Genomic DNA, 18834 nt, shown 5'->3' on the forward strand with positions numbered 1-18834 from the left:
GAGAACCAACCTTGCGAATTCTGCCCAGACATGCTGAGGTCCAGCGTCATGTCCTCGTTCCCTAGTGCTGATGATGACGAAGGCGAGTAGCTATTGTAGGTCCCGTAGCTTCCACTGCCAACTGCTGACTTCTCCCCGCTGTGCAAGTCCGTCAAACGCTGAAGGAGGAGGTTACGGAAGAGCGTTGGATCAAAAGCTGCACCATCTCTATTGGCATTAGCCAGGATGTCTGGTTGCCGCGGCGGGTCGTCCGGGTTGGGCGACACGACATGCTGCTTGAGACGCATGCGGTGGTTATGGAACCAGTTGGTGATGGTGCGAACCGACAGGTTGAGTTCGCCAGCCAGGAACTCGATGGTGGCCGTACTTGGGTAAGGGTCCATGGAGAAGGCGAGCCTTAGGGCTTCCTTCTGCTCGTCCGAAAATAGGACGCGAGGTTTCTTGGCAGCGGGGTACGGTGAAGATGGGGCAGCGAACGGGAACGTCAACGATGGACTTGTACCGTGCGGGAGGCTACTCGGAGGAGGTGGTTGCTCCAGAGGACGAGCCGCTGTCATGTCCAAGTCTATGTGGGTGCGTCTGCGTTTGTTGGCTGTGAAAAGGAAGGATGTCACAGATGGACTCTACCAGGCGGAGGACGACTAAAAGATGTACCTTCTCTTCGCTCATTCTTGATGACCTGTAGCTTCTCAACATTGTGAGGATCGTTAAGCCAGAGCTGCATGCGGATGAAAGGCTCCCTGCCCTTAATGCTGAGCATGTGCCAGGGCTTCGGCTTCGATAGCAGCTCACTCACGGAGCCTTGCGAGAGGCCCAACACAGCTTCGCCAAAGATCTGTGTGTGATGAGCTGGTATTAACCCCAGTAATTAGTGAATAAAAAGACACGACAGTTCTTTACCTTCTGCCCTATGTTGTGCGCCATTAAGGTCTCCTTAATCTTAGCGGTGATGCTTTGCGTGTCCAGATCCGTTGTCAACGCTGCCATTTCATATACAGACGGCTGCATGTAGGATAGAGCCCGTGCCGATGGCGGATGCGGCTGATGTGGGCCTTTGCGGCCTAACGAAGGACTCGATGGTGGATGCTGGTACAGAGAACGGGGTGGCAGGCCACCTGGACAGTCCTGCTGCATGAGGGCCACCTCGGTGCCCGTGGCATTGAAGCCACCTTTGCTCAGGTGAGGGGAGCCAGAAGAATCGCAGTTGTTGCGCTGATGATGATGAGGAGATGGAAGGTCTCGAGATCGAGGATTAGAAGGAGGAAGTTTGCTGGACGTTGCAGCTGCAAGGGGAGGAAAGATAATACTACTGCTCGTGTTCACTGCCATCTGTGGGAGATGCTAGAGATAGAGCCCGGCATGCAGTGCTATTGAGGGTGACAGGAACCGTGTGAGCCCAATCCCAAATACAATGTAGGGACTTACCGAGAGGACTAGTGGCTGCCGTGAATCCGCTGGTGCGCATCAGTTTCTCGGGTGCGATTTTGTACTGCGACGCTACCAACTTATGTACGGCATTTTCATCCTCCAGAAAAATCTTCATTCGGATGAAGGGTTCGCGCCCCTTCTGTGTGAGCATGTGCCAGGGCTTGGGCCGAGCCAGAAGGTCCGACACTGAGCCTTGAGAGAGGCCCAAGACATTTTCGCCAAAGAGGCGCTGGCTTATCGAATACTGGCTCAGTTGTTCCTTTACCTGTGAAGACACGCAAGAAGTTAACAAACCACGTTTTCTACAGTGTCTCATTGAACATCCTGAGAGGCTTTAAGATAGACAAATGCAGACCTTTTTCACAATATCTTCGGTATTGAGATTATTATACTGGTCGAACTGTTGCTGAGTAATCGGTGGCAGCACCGCCTTGGCTTGGCGCTGATTGCTCGTTGGCATTGGGGGTGCAGCATTCTGGGACAGCAGAGAATTTGTAATGGATTGCATTCGCTGCAGTGGCGATGAGCCGAGGTCTTCCACACCAGGAGCTCCGGGACCATCTGGGAGCACGTTGAGGACTCCGCCACCTCCTCCTCCTCCTCCAGGTGGGCTGTGAGCGGCTCCTCCTGGAGTGCCGGGGAACTTGAGTCCAGGGCGGACCAGGGAAAATGCACTTCCTGCACATGCGACGCATGCCCAGACGACCCTTAGCCGACTAAGTGAAATGCTTAAGGGTCCAATTCACTAAACTAGACTAATACCCCTGTCGCACGGGCATTGATAGCGAAGTGGCCATTCAACTTGTGCATTGCACCACCAAGCATGGAACTTCGCAAAGAGTGTGTTCGCACGCTTGGTGGCACTACGTGCAAGTTCAACGGCCATTGCTTTCAATGATCATTGAAGGCTGCTCGTGTGACAGGGGTAGAACTTTGGGAAATAGTCTACTCAGCCAATGCCAATGGGAAGTGAACAATTTTTTGCGGGTATATAGCTCGTCTACTAGGTTTGGACAAAAGGAGTTATCTATGTTTTCTGTGCATGGGTATGTACGAGTATACTATTGCATCACGAAGAAACCGATCTGCGAAGGCTGCTATCTACGAACCAAATTAAGATTTTGTTCCTTGTTTGTTAGAGAATTTAGTGAGCGCTAAGCAGCAAATTTTGACGCATCTAACCCTGTGCTCTGACCCTAAGCATTCGTAAAGCCGAGTCTCACTCGTCGTCGGACAAGACGCACTAAGCAACTTCTGGATGACCAAATTTCCTTGAGCCCCCCCTCGATACACATTAAATCGCCTAAGAGAGCACCAGGAAACATGAAGCGAGAACTCACCATGGTGCCGCATAGCATCGGTAGGGTCATTTCCTCGAGGCCCTCTGCTTTCAGGGCCGAGTGAGAGGCCAGGGAAGGCCCCGTTGAGCAAGGCCCCTGGAAGGGCAGCTGCACCAAAGCGAGTAAACTCGTGGCCGGGAGTTAACGCGAGTTGCGAGAGCCTTGAGAGTTCCTGGTGATAGATGGACAGGGCCTGGCGGATCTCCTCGTGTGTTCGTTCGTACTGCTGTTGTCTGAAGCTTTCTTCGACACGCTGACCCATTAACTTGGCCAGTTCTTCTTGGTAGATACGCACAACCATCTCCTGCGGGCAAATAAGGGAGACGTGAACAACAAATGTATTTTGCGATGATGAATGGGGAGTTTGAGATGCGAAAATGCAGCTTGAGTGCAGGGGCTACTTTGGACTAGAAAAGAATACCGTATTTACTCGACTAATTAACGCACTTTTTAACCTAAAACATGGCACGGTGAGTGGGGGCATTCATTAGCTGGCAGTGCTGTCGATATGTTTGGAGGCGCGTTAATTAATGACGCTATTTTATTTTGCGCGAGAATAACAACGTCGATGAATGACTCAATACGCAAAACATACACGTTATTAGCGAATTTTTGAATAAGCCAGCATGCATTCGTGAGTCTCGGTTTCGCGACATAGCGCGACGAGGAAGGTGACGCCATCATGCGCACGTGCTGATTTATCATCTCCTAGTAAGTGCCAGCAATGGCGCCCGAAACGGCAGGAAGGTAGAGGTCACCGGCGCCGTCCAAGCAGTCCAGCTAACTACTGCGTAGCGCGTGCGGAAGTCTCGCTTTCATCGGTACATCTCGACAGAAGTCGAACGTGGGTGTCGAGACTCTCGCATTTCTCCCATTCTCGTTCGGACTCGCAGAGAGCGCGGAGCAGCTAAGTTGCCAGATGGGAACCATAGGTCTTTGTCCCCTCGATGATTTGCAATATTAACGGGACCTGTCCCGAATAGATTCCGTACGTCTGGCACGCTACTTTCTATGAACCGCTATGCAGTATACAGAACCCCTTTGCAGCACATGGAAGAACAAAAGTTGAGGTCCAACGAGAAGCCGACATACCTGGGGAATATCATCGTTCTCGTACTTGCGCGTCCTCTTGACGTCCCTGGTGGAAGAGCTGAGGTTTTGGGCTCCATTGTGGCCGCTACTACTATTGTTGTCACCGTCTCCGTCGCTATCCCCGTGGGAATCGTCAGCATTGGAAGAAGAACCGTTCTGGTGCGACATCTGGATCATGGGCACCGGACTTCTCTCTTTCTTGGGTGTTATCATTGCCTGCTGGGCTTCGCTGAGGATCTGCGCGATCCGTTCTTCCGCGGCGATGTCCTCTTGACGGAACGAATTAACGTTCGATTCCTTGCCTACGTTGTGGACAAAAGCTTGGTCATATTCGGTTTAACCGCTACACGGAAGTCGCACAAGCTTCGCTATAACCGGTATACGGCGTAACAGTATTGAAGCCAAAAAAATTGGACAGAAAGGAAATTCCGCGATCCCGCGACAAATAGTAGGGAGGAAGGGCCTCAGGATAGGAACCGCCGGTATTTCTAAAGGAAACATGTTCTTCTGCGTAGGAAAGTCTCTGTTGCATGCTTAGCTTGTATAATCTGAAGCTTTTTCCTCTACAATGAATTACGGCGAGACTGTGGCTCCAGCACTCTATTTTAATGCGTATGGGGACTATTCGGTGGCAAGAAATTTGTCGCAGTCGCGAAATGTCAAAACTGAGTCATGTATACGGTCAACACAAGTGATTAAAAGGTAAAAATGTACAGACTACTACTCATTATCGTACAACCCTTCTGATTCTTATTCCTGATTCAACAACCTGATTCTTATGAGGTGCGATGTTGAAATACAGCCTACTGCACTAAAGCTTGTATCATAATAAACACAGTAGTTTCAATATTTTAATCTTTTTTTTTATCATATAACGTGTCGATAAAAGCCACGTAAAGGCGTCCTCACGCTTAACAGTAACGCGCGGGCGCGCCTTGGCCTTGCACGCGCGGCGAATAAACGCCCGCGAGACGACCACGCGAAACGCATGGGACGCGTACAGAGCGAGTGACGCGCACCAATATTGCCATATTCATTGACCACAAGCGTTTGTTGGAATGTGCTGATGCTAATATTTTCTCGGCTTCTACGTTAATTCGTTCCAGATATCGATAAGTAAATTTAGTGCGGTGGATATTGTCCTAAATATTTATGTGAGCTACTCACACGCAACTTCGTCTTCCGCACTGCGACCGTCGCACCGTCAACATTCCGGAAAACGCCCCCGGATGTGCGCGAATATCTGTAGTCGACAGACTTTCTGCGTGCACTCTCCACGCGGAGCGCGCGCGCGTCGTCAGATCGTCGAAAAAACGCTCCATGCGTTTCGCAAACGCATGGAACGTTTTCGCCGCGTCAAAGCGTCGCGCACACGCGGCGTTCTTGCTCGCGCGGTGAGGGATCGCGCGCGTTTACGGCTGTCCGAAACGCATGGGACGTGTCCAGGGCGAGCGATTTGGCGGGCGACGCGTACTTGGTTTTTATATCCTCTACAACGCATGTCCAACAATGGAGGACACCTGGACACTTCAATAATTAATATTTAGTTGCCTTGTGAGTCCGACGCCGTCATGATGAAAATCATTGGTCAGAATGGGGAACAGCGTGACAGAGAAAACACGACTAGAGTGCTTGCAGTTGTGTGAAAGTGTCGCCTCGATGTCTACTCGTCCAGTCTACAGGCACCTTCTCAGATCTATTCCCTATTTTCGCTTGGCCTGGTTCATTTCTGTCTCAGGTTGGTTGGCCTTTTTCATCCTTTTCCTCCTCTTTTGCTCACGGGTCACGTTTGTATGTATGTGAGCTCCCTTGTGAAAATTAAACTTTTACTGGTTTGCGTCGTGTGTTCGTCTTCTCCGTCTAGTTGTGCCCGTGCAGACTCAGGCTTTTCACATTGTGCAGAGAGAATACTTCCTCTAATCTCTTTGCTAGGTTCCGCCTGGTTGTCGCAGAACACACCCGAGACGCGCACGAACATCCGTATTCGACAGACTCTGGCGTACGCTCTCCGTGCGCGTTGGAAAACTGGTTTTTCCGAGGTCACACGCACGCCGAGCGCGCGCGCGCCCTGAAATTGTCAGAAAAAAACGCTCCATGCGTTTCGGCCTAGGCGTGAGGACGTTACGAAGGGGCCCCGTTATAGCAAGGTGATATTTCTCTTTCAGACTCGTGTTTGACAAAACAATCGAGAAAAAGAGGCCTAAGGTACCTTTCTTGGGTACGAGAGCCTTGAGCATTGCAACACAAGCCTCGTCCGAGGCCCAAGCGTGCATCTTCCGGTAGGAGTCTCTCCCTTTCTCGGTGAGCTTGTCCCATGGCTTGGGCTTGGACAACAGCTCGCTCACGGTGCCTTGCGACAGTCCCAGGACAAACTTTGCAAACAGCCGCTGCCCCACATTGTGAACGCTGAGCAGTTCCCGAACGACTCGAGATATGTTCCCCGTGTTGAGCGCCTCGCTGGCGTACCGATCCATGTTCTGGCGCAGACACTCCTACGTGGACAGGAGAACCGCTTGTTGGAGCCATAAATAACACACTTATTTGCCCATGGGAGGGGTGCGTTAATTATGCCCAGGAAAAACTGATATCAAAGTTGGACGTACACTCCACTATTATATAAACATTCGTATGGGCGATCCCGGAAGCGCCCAGCGACGAGATATGTACCAGTACTTAGGCACCAAGAGCGAGTCAGTTACGCGAGTAAATGTGAAGAAGTGGACAGCATACAATGCATGTTCACATTTATTGCTGGCATTTCGTTCCGTTGCCTCACTACCCTCGGAATGTCGCCAGTACAGAACATGGCCTAGAACCTATCTACCATGATTAGCCCGAGCATAAGCACTGGCGAGATGTTACCCCTTGCACGAAGAACGTTACTGACGACACTGGGAGTTGGCCCGGGGTTCAAATCCGGGTGTTTTCCTCAGACGCTTTAAGACAAATGTCGCCCCCTGCGATAGTCGTGAGCGTGGCCGACTACGGCAAGCAGTTCCATGAGCAAAACCAGCAACGTTACAACAGAAAGGGGTACCTGAAGCCGCTCGATAGATACCGGTTCCCCGCAGCCATCATCAGAAGGTGTTTTAGTCGGTGTTGACGGTTCCGTGGACTCCGCGTCCATTGACTTTGGTGTGGCGGGAGGACTCGCGGAGGGCTCAGTCTTCATCATGCGCGAGAAGTTTGATACGATCTCTTCCCCGAGCAGTGAACCGAACGCTTCCACATTCTGGAGACAGCGCGTCGCAGGGAGAGCTCCCTGGGAAGGGGAATCTGTGGGAAGGAGAAGATTATGTTGAAACGAAACCAAGATTAACATGCAGGGGTGATGGTCTCACCCGCGGACGGACGTCTGGTCGAAGGTGGCGTACGACCTTTGTCGTAGAGGACGTCGGCGTCTTCGTTCGTGTCGGCGTTGTCACTGTCTTCCATCATCTTCAGATTCCTAAGCACAAGACATAAGACATGACAAACCGACACTGTGTGCATCGTGTCTTTTTGTTGCGAGGCGTCAGGACCCCTTCAAAGTTTGCATACATCATCTGCATATAGCTTGCCTTTGGACACAATCGCGAACACGTTAGAGGAATTGTGGCACTTACTATGTCATGTAAATGTCAAAACGGTTAATTAGCTGCATCAGCTACGTTCCCACTACTGGGCGAGCGTCCGCAACGGCACCCGTAAAGGCCAAGCGACACGGAGCGATTTTTGAGCGTGATCGTCCCGCACGGCGACGTTGCACCGACGCTTGTCGCGTCCCGAACCACAAGGCGCGACAACAACGCGCGCACACTACCCACACGAGATGGCATGCCTGTAAACACGATGCTGATAAACAGGCACAAAACAATTACATATGATGACATATGATTGATTATTATTATACGATTATTTTTCGTTTCACGCGCTCTATGTATTCTGTCCGTCGCTATAGCTGCTATGGGTGCAGACAGATTGCTCCCACTCTACATTTTGCGTTAGTGACGCCACTGCCGGTATGTCCTGATTGGTGCTTTGGCTCTGGTTTCGCGCCGGACGACAGCGACAGAAACAGAGGCGGTCGCTCGCGACGTCGCGGAGGTAACAGAGACAGCGGCATCGCTGGCTCGTTACGCGGCAAGAAATGCGTCGCGCGACGCGAAAATCGCGGAACTTGTAGCTCCATGTGGTTTAGCTTTAGCGGCAGAAAGGTCGCTCAGTGGTGAGCGGAGGCCCGCTTTCCTGCGCCGTTCAAGCAGTCGCTCCTTGCGCGACTGACAACCCCAGACGGCAATGACCAACCAATCAAACGATTGCCTCGTAGCGCGTGCGCTTGTCTCTCCCTCGTCGGTAGCACCCTCTCGAGAGCACGGCGAAAGTCGGTGTCTCTCGCCGTTCCCCCGCTTCGAGAGCACGCGCCTGGCAGTGGGAACGCAGAGCCGTGTACACAGCTCTGTAGGAATGTAGGGCAAGTCCGGCTCTGGCATCGCGGCGGGGGAAGTCACGTGCTCGGCTTTGTTTAGTCCGGACGCCTTTGACTGGAACTGTTTGATCATGTACCTTAGTTCCCGTTTGAGGTCTTCGTAGTCCCTTTGGTGATCTAGCTTCTCTTCCAGCTCTTGTATAATTCTCGATTTTTCCGAAAGCATTTTTTCTAGTTGAGCAATCTGCAACGAAGTGAGCATATCCTTGTTAGTTTAGTTTAGCCTAGGTGAAAAACAAAAATGTGGATTTGTCAGGTGTCAGGACAGCCTATTCTAAAATACTTGTAGCCTCGGAAAATACACACAGACAAAAAAAGCAGCAAAAATATACTAATTAATAAACTAAGAAGAAAGAAATCATGAAAGGAGAAGAGGAAAATCGGATCAAATTGACTACAGCAATCCTAGTAGAGCGGATCCCCCGAGGGCGGTTCCGGTATTTTTGGATTCATCCGAAAAAATCCGCCGAGAAGTCAGTAAAAGAAAAAAAGAATTTCCTTTTGTGTCGCGGGCTGCCAGCCGCCGCGACCCATAATATCCACTGTTTCGAAGACCAATATGCCAAGAATCCCAGGTGCTCTGCGGGTCAACTTCACCATCCTTGCCTACCTCGACATTGGAATCACTTAATATAGTGCCGTGACTCTACCCGACACCAGAATTCTCTCATAATTTTTAAACTAATCCAATTGTTAAAAAAAATGATAAAAACTCAGAATTCTCAGAAAATAATAAACTCCGAAGAACAACCTCCGATCATGCAAAAGGTAAACTCCGAAAAACTCCGGTAACGCCGTAGTTACGTATGAAAATAGAAACACATACCTGTGAGGCACTTGACTCTTTCAGTGAATCTACTGTTGACTGAAGCCTTCGGATATCTTCGACTAGCTGCGATATCTAAAGAAATATCGTTGCTATACCAACATCTCCTCTAACTATGTAATTCGTCAAGAAGGGAACATACCTCTTTGTCTTTGGTGGCAAGCTCTATTTGGAGTGTCGTCCTAGGGACGCTGGGGTTGTCCATTTCGGCCTTGGGTGGAGGGGAAGTGCTGCTACTATGTCGCCGCCTGGCGGACTCGTGCTCGGCCGTCACTGCCCTCTGGAGAAACAACACTCGTTCAGGCCAACCACGACATCAACATCTTCAATTTCAAGGCGGCCAATTTTAAAGGAGCAGCGATACGATTCGAAACAATGCTTATCTTTCCAGCCTACAGAAGCGGCCATGAAAAAATGTTTATCACTGCGCAATTCAATTTACAAAAAAGAAAAGAAAAGGATCCGAAAAATGAGCCTTGCAGGAGAAAAATGCACCTTGTAGGAAACTTAAATCGCAATTAGAGCTTTCTGATTTATGGACAGTCTGACGGACCAATCCGAAAAACTTAACCGTACCTCCCTCTGACCAAGCTTTCCCTGCACATACCCGAACGTTCCACCAAAAGGGCACACTAGGGACAGGGGCACTAATTCCCAGAGATGAACGTACACAAATATTACAACCCACGCCGTATGGAAGTTGCTCGTGCTCGGCGTGCAATTTGGAAAACGTCGTAGTCCGTCCCTAATTGCGGGACGGTGTACCTAACCACAATGACAGCAGTTTTCAACAACGCAACCGTAGATTTGAAATGAAAAATATATGCGCTGTCCCTTGGAAATTTCCCCTATTTCTCCAACGGCGCGTCCTGAAGGCTCGTCTTTTCCTAATTTCCCCATAGGGGAAAGAAAGTTTCACCTCATTCTGGTTCGTGTGCTTCATAGTCTAAATGCTTAGCGATAGCGACAGACGCATGTGTATCTGTGTCTATTCGCATGGCGTCACTCGCAGGGGAGCGCCACAGTCGCTTGCTGGCGTCTTGATGAAATATTTATGCGGTTCATATCTTCTACGTTAATAGTAGCAATGGCAGCGGACGAATACCCAAAACGAGACTTACTGAAGAATAGTGCTATTTTCCTGAGATGTCATTGCCGTTTCTTTCTGACGCCGGTGTAAATAAAAGAGAGCAGGGAGAAATCTGCCTTTCCGATCTGCTGGACAATGCCACGTTGTCCTCCGTGTCTGTCCCGTGTGTCGCAACGTAAAGACGAAGCCCGATTTATCTACGTTGAACGTTGCGCAGCCTGGGTACCGTGGCATGAACACGACCAAGTCCAAGCAGGTGATACATCAAGTCTGAATGAGCAGATGAAATGCGTTTCACAGTGCCTCTCAGCTGTTGTCTTCTCTGACAGAACATTACACATTATCCCCTCGCAGTTAATGTAACGCAACGTCGTAACGCAACAACAACTGACAGACAATGCAGCGAGGCTCGTGCGGGAAAATTCAATCAATCAAATGAACAAAAATCGAACATAAAAAAAGCACCCACTTTGGGATCCTTTTCCCTACAGAACGCGTCCGTTCCTATATATCCAATTTATATCCATGCATATATCAGCGGGTCCTTTTTCGACGATGAATATTCATGGTTGCCACCCTACGCGCCGAAATCGGAGAGTGAAATTAGCCGGAATAAATAAAAATAAAAATAAAAAAACGACGTGCAAGAACTGCAAATATCCCCCCTCCATCTGTATATGCGACGACGAACCATTCGCGATAACAGACGATGGTGATCTGCAATGCATGAGACGGTCCACCGGCGGTCGCTCGTAAACAATGCTGAAATTAAAGCTCGAACCCATTTCAACGATTAGGTTTTCAGGATAACGCCCCACTTCTTTTTTTTTTGTCATCCTTTCCCTCTTTCAGAGCAGCTCCCTTCTTAGATTAATGACCGCCAACCCCGGCTGGGCAAATGTCCAGTTGTGCGAAATTTGGCAAACGTCGGATGCGCGCGCGTTTTGTCGTCTGCCATCACTAGAGTGTCATTTGCTCGCGACACAGAAGACGCGGCGGAAAAGAAAAGTATTTCTTTTCTTTTCTCTCTTTGATGGAACCTAAATAAACGGCATTACACGTATGTCACCGACGGACTGTGTTCGATGCAGACGGCTGTTAAACGAAGGCTAGCATCATCTGCGTTGCAGCTCTTTCAATGAACAGGATCAGTTTCGTCGTAAAGATTTCTTTGCTGCAAGATGAGTTCGCCTGCAGGGAAACAGCCTTTACAGGCACCCGTTTCCTGCACCTAGCGATTCTGGACGCACTTCGAGGTTAGAATTTCACGCAGAATTTCAGGCTCCACAAAGAAGCCTCTTTCTGTCTACTCCGTGTTAGCACCGCGAAGCGACTGTGGCTGTGAGGAACGTACATACGTAGGACAGCTGGAAATAATGGGTCGAGATCTGCGTGGAAAGCTTGCCGTGAAACACATAGGGGCCACAAACAGTCGACGGCAGGATTCGAACTGAGCACCCAGTCTTTAGCGTGTCTTCGGAAGTACCATAGCAAAGAGCATATGACACATAGCGAAGGCCTCTTTAGTCGAAAAGCGCACCCCTAAAAGCTGCAACGACAGCGAGCCGACAACAGCGGCAACTCCTAGGGATGACGCGTCAACTTCTTTTTTCATGAGCATATACTAGCTGTTTCTTCATTTTGTATGACAACCGACTTCACCTGGGCGGCTCAACAACTGCTGTCAACGCCCAGGAGAGCCTTATTATCTTCCGAGCCAGAACCCGGTTCGCTCTCAACGCATCGACTATTTTCTGATGGGGAACACTAAAAACGATGCACGCTTCGTAAACAACCGCTTTTTTTTCTTCTTCTCTCTCTCCCATTTTTGGTGCGTTTCAAATGCGGCTCGCAATTAAGGCGCGGAGAATAATAAACAAGGAGTCAGTGGCTCGAAACGACGGGAGATACAAAAGTTCAGTCAGGTTGTTGAGTATTAAGAAAGTTTGGACGGGGTTTTGGAAAGGAAATGCGCAGCGATGGGTGACGGACTCATTACAGTCAGTTGATAAGAAAAAAAAAAAAAAAAGTGATTTCAATTAGAATGCTTACGGGGGTCTCGTTGGTCGTTTTAAGATAGCGGTGTCCTTCTTTTCCTTCACTGCCAAATGATGTCAGTAAAATCACTTTTGAGAGCACAAAGTTTCCTTACTGTTCTTGATCGTCTTTGCGCCGCGAAGCAACTGTGACTATGAGCGGCGTACAGACAGATAGAGAGAGGACAGCAGGAAGACGTGGGGGACAGGATGGTTAGTATGCGTCCTGGGACGACTTCGTGGGGGACTGTACTGACATTCGTCTGGAACGTCTGCCGGAAAACCCAGGGGAAAAAAGTCCGACAGCCGGTGGTAGGATTCGAACCCAGCACCTTTCAATCTTCAGTACGACCTACAACGAGCGGGTGCTTTAACCCGTTCGGCGCCGCCGCCTTCTTGAGCCACAAAACTTCTTCATTGCGCTTTAGAAAATCTGAAAGGGCTTCTTCAGACGCCTCTAGCTCGGTACAAGAACCCTATACAGTGAACTCTCGTTAATATGACCCCCGATAATCTGACATGCTTTGCGACCATACTCCTGGGAAACAATGCAGTGAAACCTCCGCAAATCCCCCCGTTAATATGACAATGCCGCATTATGACCAAAATTTTCGGGAACGACCATGGTCATAGTAACCAGGGTTCGCTGTAATGTTCCTTGGTGGAGCACTAGGAGGAGGAAACTATGCCAAGATGCGTGTAGAAAATCCGCCGGAAATCGGATTGGAAGCCAACATTCTTCAGAGCTTAGCATGACAATGGAGGATCGGTCGTCTGTCAACCAACCAACACTAGTAGGTCCTCTCTCTTTTTTTTTTTTTCGTTCAATCTCTACAAGCTAGAGAGCTCTACTGAACATAAATTTAGCATACGGCGCGTAGCTCATAATGGCACTAATCAGTCGATGGCTTTTTAAGCCCGACTTAATCAGCGGGAAATGTCCGTTCAGACACCGGAGATAATAATGAATACGGACAAACGTCACTTTCTGTAAGGCTTGCCCAACCGTGGCCCTCAATCGAGCAAGAAATGTTTCTGAGGAAAGCTGCTACCTATACCTATAATTGGTCGCGACGACGTCTAAGCCGCTTTGGCTGGGCCTTTACAAATTACCTCTTCTTTTGCCATTGCCAACTACAGTTGCGCTGGGTGTCATTTTGTTGAAAAAAAATAAAAAATAAAAGAGTTGCGTTCTTTGCTCCTGTATAGAAGGCGTCAGCTGGAATAAGTTTCTCGTAGAAATGAATAGACATTTATCTGTACGTGCGCGGGCCGGGCATGTCACTGCTAATAAAGCGTACTGCGTGCGTAAAGTGTCTTAATAAAGCGCGAACAGTATTTTTGCATTTTTGCTTTCTTTTCCCGATAATTCGATGTTAGCAACCTTGTTTCGTGCTTGAGGAGGCACTAAGCACAGTGCTAACGATCTTATCGATAGTATCTTGTAGTATAGTGAGAACAATGGCATGTCGATTATATGGTTCGTCGCCAGACAACTGTAACCATGAGCGACTTGGTTCCTCGCGACAGAGTGCGCGCCGTACGCTGCCACAGACTTGCTCGTGTCGTAGGCCGGACTCGAACCCGCAACCTTGGGATCAGCATGCGGACACGCTACCAAGTGATTCGCCGAGGCTAGTCAACAGGGGGCACAAATAAGCACTACGCGTTACAACGTCATCTTCATTTAGTCGACTGGAAACGGTTTCGAATACATGATCGAGTATGTGGCTAACAATGTTTCACAGGCACACCAAATTACGTTCAAACGCGGTGTTCAAATGAGCACATTTGTCTGATTATTAAAATGTAAGAATCTTTTGTTGGTCCAAGGCGCTTTTGTCTGCGGAGAGACGCCGTTGCAATCACAGCAAAGACTCATTCCCACCCAAACAGTAAACAAACATTAACAGAGAGAACGCCAATGATATATCGTTTCGTGCTGTCTGAAGTGACCGACGCACACAGACAAAAAGGCGCTATTAGACGCTCGGTGAAGCGCACATTCGCTCAATTTCTCCAAACAAAAACGAAACTTCCCGAAAAACAACGCCATCTTGGCTTTTTAATCTCGAACGCAGACGCGCGTGACGTAACAAAAGGACGGCGTCGATGACGATGGGGGACGCTCTGTTTCAAAGAGGAGTAAGATTGGCTGCTGGAGTAGAAGAAAAAAGAAACACACACACACACACGTTGAGGCATTAGAGCCATACGCATTTGGAAATGTACAAAGAGAAAATGTGCTGGCAGCAGCACTCCGCTGGGAATTGTTGTTGATGATTGCTGTTGTTGTTGTTGCCAGCACTAATGCGCCTTTCCCCGCTAAGTTGAGCTATATGCGTTAAAATAATGAGAATGAGGCGTATATGGTCTGAAGAAGATAAAGGTTTATGATGCGCATAATGCGCTCTTGTGAAGGGGTTTTAATTGTTAGAAGGGAATGACCGTTAGCTGAAGTCACTTGTCTCGTTTATTCACGATGCTAGCGTGCCCAAAAAGTGAGCTTGCTGGAGTGAAACGGCATTATTTATCCAGGGGGTTTGTTTGTCGGTATTAAAGAGGTTGTGACACTTGGCCCCACGCTGTGCCGGATTAATGTAAGGCACTGTTATTTGCATCCACGTCAACCTGGACTCCAAGTTGGACGAGGAGAAAATCGGAACCGCGAGTACCGGAACTCATCAAATCACGGCAATGCCGCCGGTGAGGCAGTCGCGGCCATGTGCTTATGGGGGACAACAACGACGTCTCTCATGGGGAATCATGCACCCTTAAAGCACAACTTGACCACACACAACGCTCTTAGCCAACTACCATCCTGAATGACATCGTTCTGCCCCCTGATTGGTTAAAAACGGGAAGCGTACGCTTTTTCTTTTTATATAAATATTTTGACATTTCCGGAGTTGTCATACGCCGCGTGCTTTCCACAAATCAGGAATTTATCATTCTGCGCAATGGTTGGCCTCCGGTGTGGCGCGATCACAGTTTCTCTTCTTCTTGACACAGTAGGCTCTTTTTCTCCTTAAATGCTTTTTTTTTCAACTTGCTTAGCTACAAAGCACCTGCGCAAAGCACCTGCAGCACCTCTAAAAACACAACTTCACCACATAGCACGGTGAAGGCGAATCATTGCACTCTCCTGATTTGTGGATAGCGCGGGGCGTACGCCTTTTTTGTGACAATTATCGTAACTGCATTAATGTCCAAAAAAAGGCGTACGCCTCCCGTTTTTAACCAATCAGAGGACAGAACGATGTTATTCCGGGATAGTGGTTGGCAAAGAGCGTGCTATGTGGTCACCACCATCTGCTACTCTTAAACGCTCCTAGCCAACCTTCATATCGAATGATTTGTTGAAAACCATATCATTCGAAATGATGGTTGGCTAGGAGCGTGCTCTGCGGTGAAGTTCACTTTTAAGAGAGTGTTTTTCGAGTGTACAACCCAGCGTTGCTAAGCGTCCTGACAAGTTCCGGTAAAGAGCGGCCACAGCAAATATATCAGGACACACAAGATTTGCTTCGAGGATGTCACACAGCGAGGAGGACCATTTTATGCGTTCCGATCGTTCTAAACGGGCATCATAAGTCTCTACATATCCGGTCACAAGATGAAAGAGCGGAAAATGACTTTTGAACCCCGCATGATCCAGATGCTCGTAACGCATCTCAATCGACAAGAACGTCCATAAAGTCGAGCGATAAAACATTTATTATTAATAACTCTCGTCGCGATTATGTTCTCTCGATAAGGAATGCATATGTATATTCCGCTTTTTAAGAGAGACCTTTCGAATATCGTAAAAGCTGGCACAGCAATAAAAGGAAGATTATTCCCAATATGATCGCGCGAAGTCGTTGGAGCATTTCCAACGGGGTTTGTTGCGATGCAATTCAGAATATGCTGTCGTTGACGGAGTATACGTTCAAAATACGCCCCAAGATTGCAAATAACTTTTACACGAAAAGAGTAAAAACGCGCATTCTGGTTTTAGATAATGATACGTAACGCTCAGAATCTAGTAAAATGCTCGTAGTGAAGAATGCCCTGAAGTAGCCCCTCCAAGTACAGCGCATACTCTACATAATATGAAGCTCCTACAGCCATAACGAAACCATTATGATCGGTATCGCAACGAAACGTTTTTCATTTCTCAATTGCAACACTATAAGTGGAGTGCAAGTAGCAAAACCTAGCAAACGTCAGACTCCACGAATCAGTCTTTTCTAATTTAAAGCTGCTAACATTGCCACCCGATGGGATAAATATATTCGTTGCGCAATCTTCTCGTGGGAATCTTGCTAGCATAGGAATTTTGAGGTCTCATCATCGTTTCCTTAGCCAATATATAAACGTTTCCTTATCTATTTGATTCCAATACATCTACATACAGATGTTTTGCTCTACTCACACCTTTATATCTTAAATGTGTTTCGACTTATTCATTAGGACGTATCCATATCCGTTATTCTTTGTTCTAACGCGCGGCCATTCCAGCCCGGATGGACCATAACAAGTGCATTTTTCACTCTTCTTCTTCAGTCGGCATCTGATAGCATTTTTCGTTCCGTTACTCGTGATTTTCACCTTTCGGGGGCATGTATGATTGCTCCTCTCGATAAATGTGTGTTTCCTCGAGCGATAGCGCTATTACATGTATCGAATGCTTTAATGGCACTTTCCCAAGCAGCACAATGTACTGAAAGTCGAGTGCAATAGGGGTGGACGGGTAGGTGGAACATCTTGAACGAACAGGTGAAACGAAAGAACATTGATAAGACACATACCGTCCACCCCTATTGCACTCGACTTTCGGTACATTGTGCTGCTTGGGTTTCAGCCTTTTACGCAGCCTCGTGCCAGAAAGATCGCGATTAAATGTTGCGGGGGTGCATCATTTAAATTATCTTATCTACCCTTTACCTTTTGCGAGACGTTTTTCGTGTTTTCCTCTGGAAACACACGACTCTGAAGTTAGCGAAGATATTTCATTCGAAACGCGGCACATACCGGATTTTACAAAAAAAGAAAAAGAAAAAAGAAAAAGAAGAAAATGCGCGGCGCGGGAATCAATTCCAGTTGGGGGGTGAGTAAGTTCACGGAGAAGGGGTGCGCCGTTTCAAGAAGCATTGTTGAGACAACATCCATGAAACGCGTGAGTACACTTGTTTTATAGAAAGATTTCAGAATCGTGCGCGAACTTGGATTTCCTTCGCTTATTTCGTTAGATATTCGTACGGCATATGAGCAGGGACCTAGATGCTTAGACACGCCCGCGAAGTACGTTAAACGCGGCGTGCGGAGGTTTTGGCTTCAGGTGGGAAAAGATAATCAGCAGCGTCGTTCATGATCATATAGTTGTCTCACGACGACGCCAATTACAAATTACAGTTTTCTGCCAGATTAACTAAAAACGAAGGGAATAAACATCCCCACGGGAAACAACTATATGGTCTGACATTTTTCGACTCAAATGCTTATTACGAGTACGGGCGAACAAAAATAGGGTCATACGTTTTAGTCTACAATTGGTCGTGTAAAAAAAAAGAAGAAAACAGAATATCCAAAGGCTCCATTTAGCAACTTGCAATGGCGCTAGGCGATAATATATTATTGTTGCGAACATTCGCACGAGTGTTGTCGATGGCCGGGGGCTACGGTATTCTCACTGTTCTAGAGCTCCGGAAACAATCGGGTTTTCCACGAAAAAAGGAATATATATAAATGGAGACTCTAACTACCAATAAATTATTTAAACTACGAGGTCGGTTTTTATATGTTATTCGGAGGCCCAGTAATGCAGCCCTTTGGCGAAACAGAAAGCAGTATGGGCGAGCTTTTTCAACAGTAGTATCGTCGCGATAGTTTTTCAACAAAACGGAAAAAAATAGTTATTGCAACGCGTAAACGACACACAGAGATAAAGTGTTCAAAGTATGTACAGACGTTTCATGCACGAATTTTCATCGCCCATTTTAGTTTGTAGTTGAACATTCCGTGCTACCACGCATTAATATGGCGCACCATTATTAGTATGGTTGCTCACGGGCACAAAAAAAAAATAATAATAAATAAATAAAATAAACACTGTAAGGTGACTGTTGATACGCGAGGTCCATAACGATGCCATCTTCAACACGAGTTCATTTGCATATAATCCTCACGCCCTGCATGCACCTGTTACGTAAAAATGGCTGCTTAAGTATACTTTTTTTTTATATCCAACTACATCCCTAAAGAGTGCTTCTCTTTACCAACTACAAATTAAAACTTGGTTCAAACCAACATAGCCAATGAAGCAAAGTCTAAAGAGAACGGTTCGTTGTTTACCCCCCAGATTCCGAATATATATATATATATACACTAAAGAATGGGACAACAACCACCTATAGGAGAGCGTGGAATAATCACGAAGGCGAAAGAGAACACCTCTTTCATTCTGTTTTCTCTGTTCTCGAGGTAACAGGGGGAAAACACCGGGACACCGATTAATTTTTAAGGCCAAAAGTTCCAACTTTTCTCTCTATCTAATATACGGCAAGAACGCG

General features: G+C 47.8%; 1 protein-coding gene across 7 annotated transcripts in view; it reads right to left on the reverse strand.

Annotated features, from left to right (window-relative positions):
- LOC135370018 (homeobox protein cut-like) overlaps positions 1–18834 on the reverse strand; it is a 340306-nt gene that overhangs the window by 5308 nt on the left and 316164 nt on the right. For 6 of the 7 annotated variants that reach the window (XM_064603684.1, XM_064603683.1, XM_064603687.1 and 3 more), the window contains 13 exons: positions 9297–9434; positions 9155–9229; positions 8406–8512; positions 7202–7308; positions 6898–7136; positions 6070–6352; positions 3861–4162; positions 2769–3072; positions 1784–2106; positions 1426–1693; positions 901–1283; positions 655–835; positions 11–592 (listed from right to left, as the gene is read on the reverse strand). In XM_064603684.1, the coding sequence (XP_064459754.1) occupies positions 11–592; positions 655–835; positions 901–1283; positions 1426–1693; positions 1784–2106; positions 2769–3072; positions 3861–4162; positions 6070–6352; positions 6898–7136; positions 7202–7308; positions 8406–8512; positions 9155–9229; positions 9297–9434 (3292 nt within the window). The remainder of the gene's footprint in view (positions 1–10; positions 593–654; positions 836–900; positions 1284–1425; positions 1694–1783; positions 2107–2768; positions 3073–3860; positions 4163–6069; positions 6353–6897; positions 7137–7201; positions 7309–8405; positions 8513–9154; positions 9230–9296; positions 9435–18834) is intronic. The other variant, XM_064603685.1, reaches the window with a different exon arrangement.

The sequence above is a fragment of the Ornithodoros turicata genome, chromosome 10, assembly GCF_037126465.1.
Source record: "Ornithodoros turicata isolate Travis chromosome 10, ASM3712646v1, whole genome shotgun sequence".
Lineage (NCBI taxonomy): Eukaryota > Metazoa > Arthropoda > Arachnida > Ixodida > Argasidae > Ornithodoros > Ornithodoros turicata.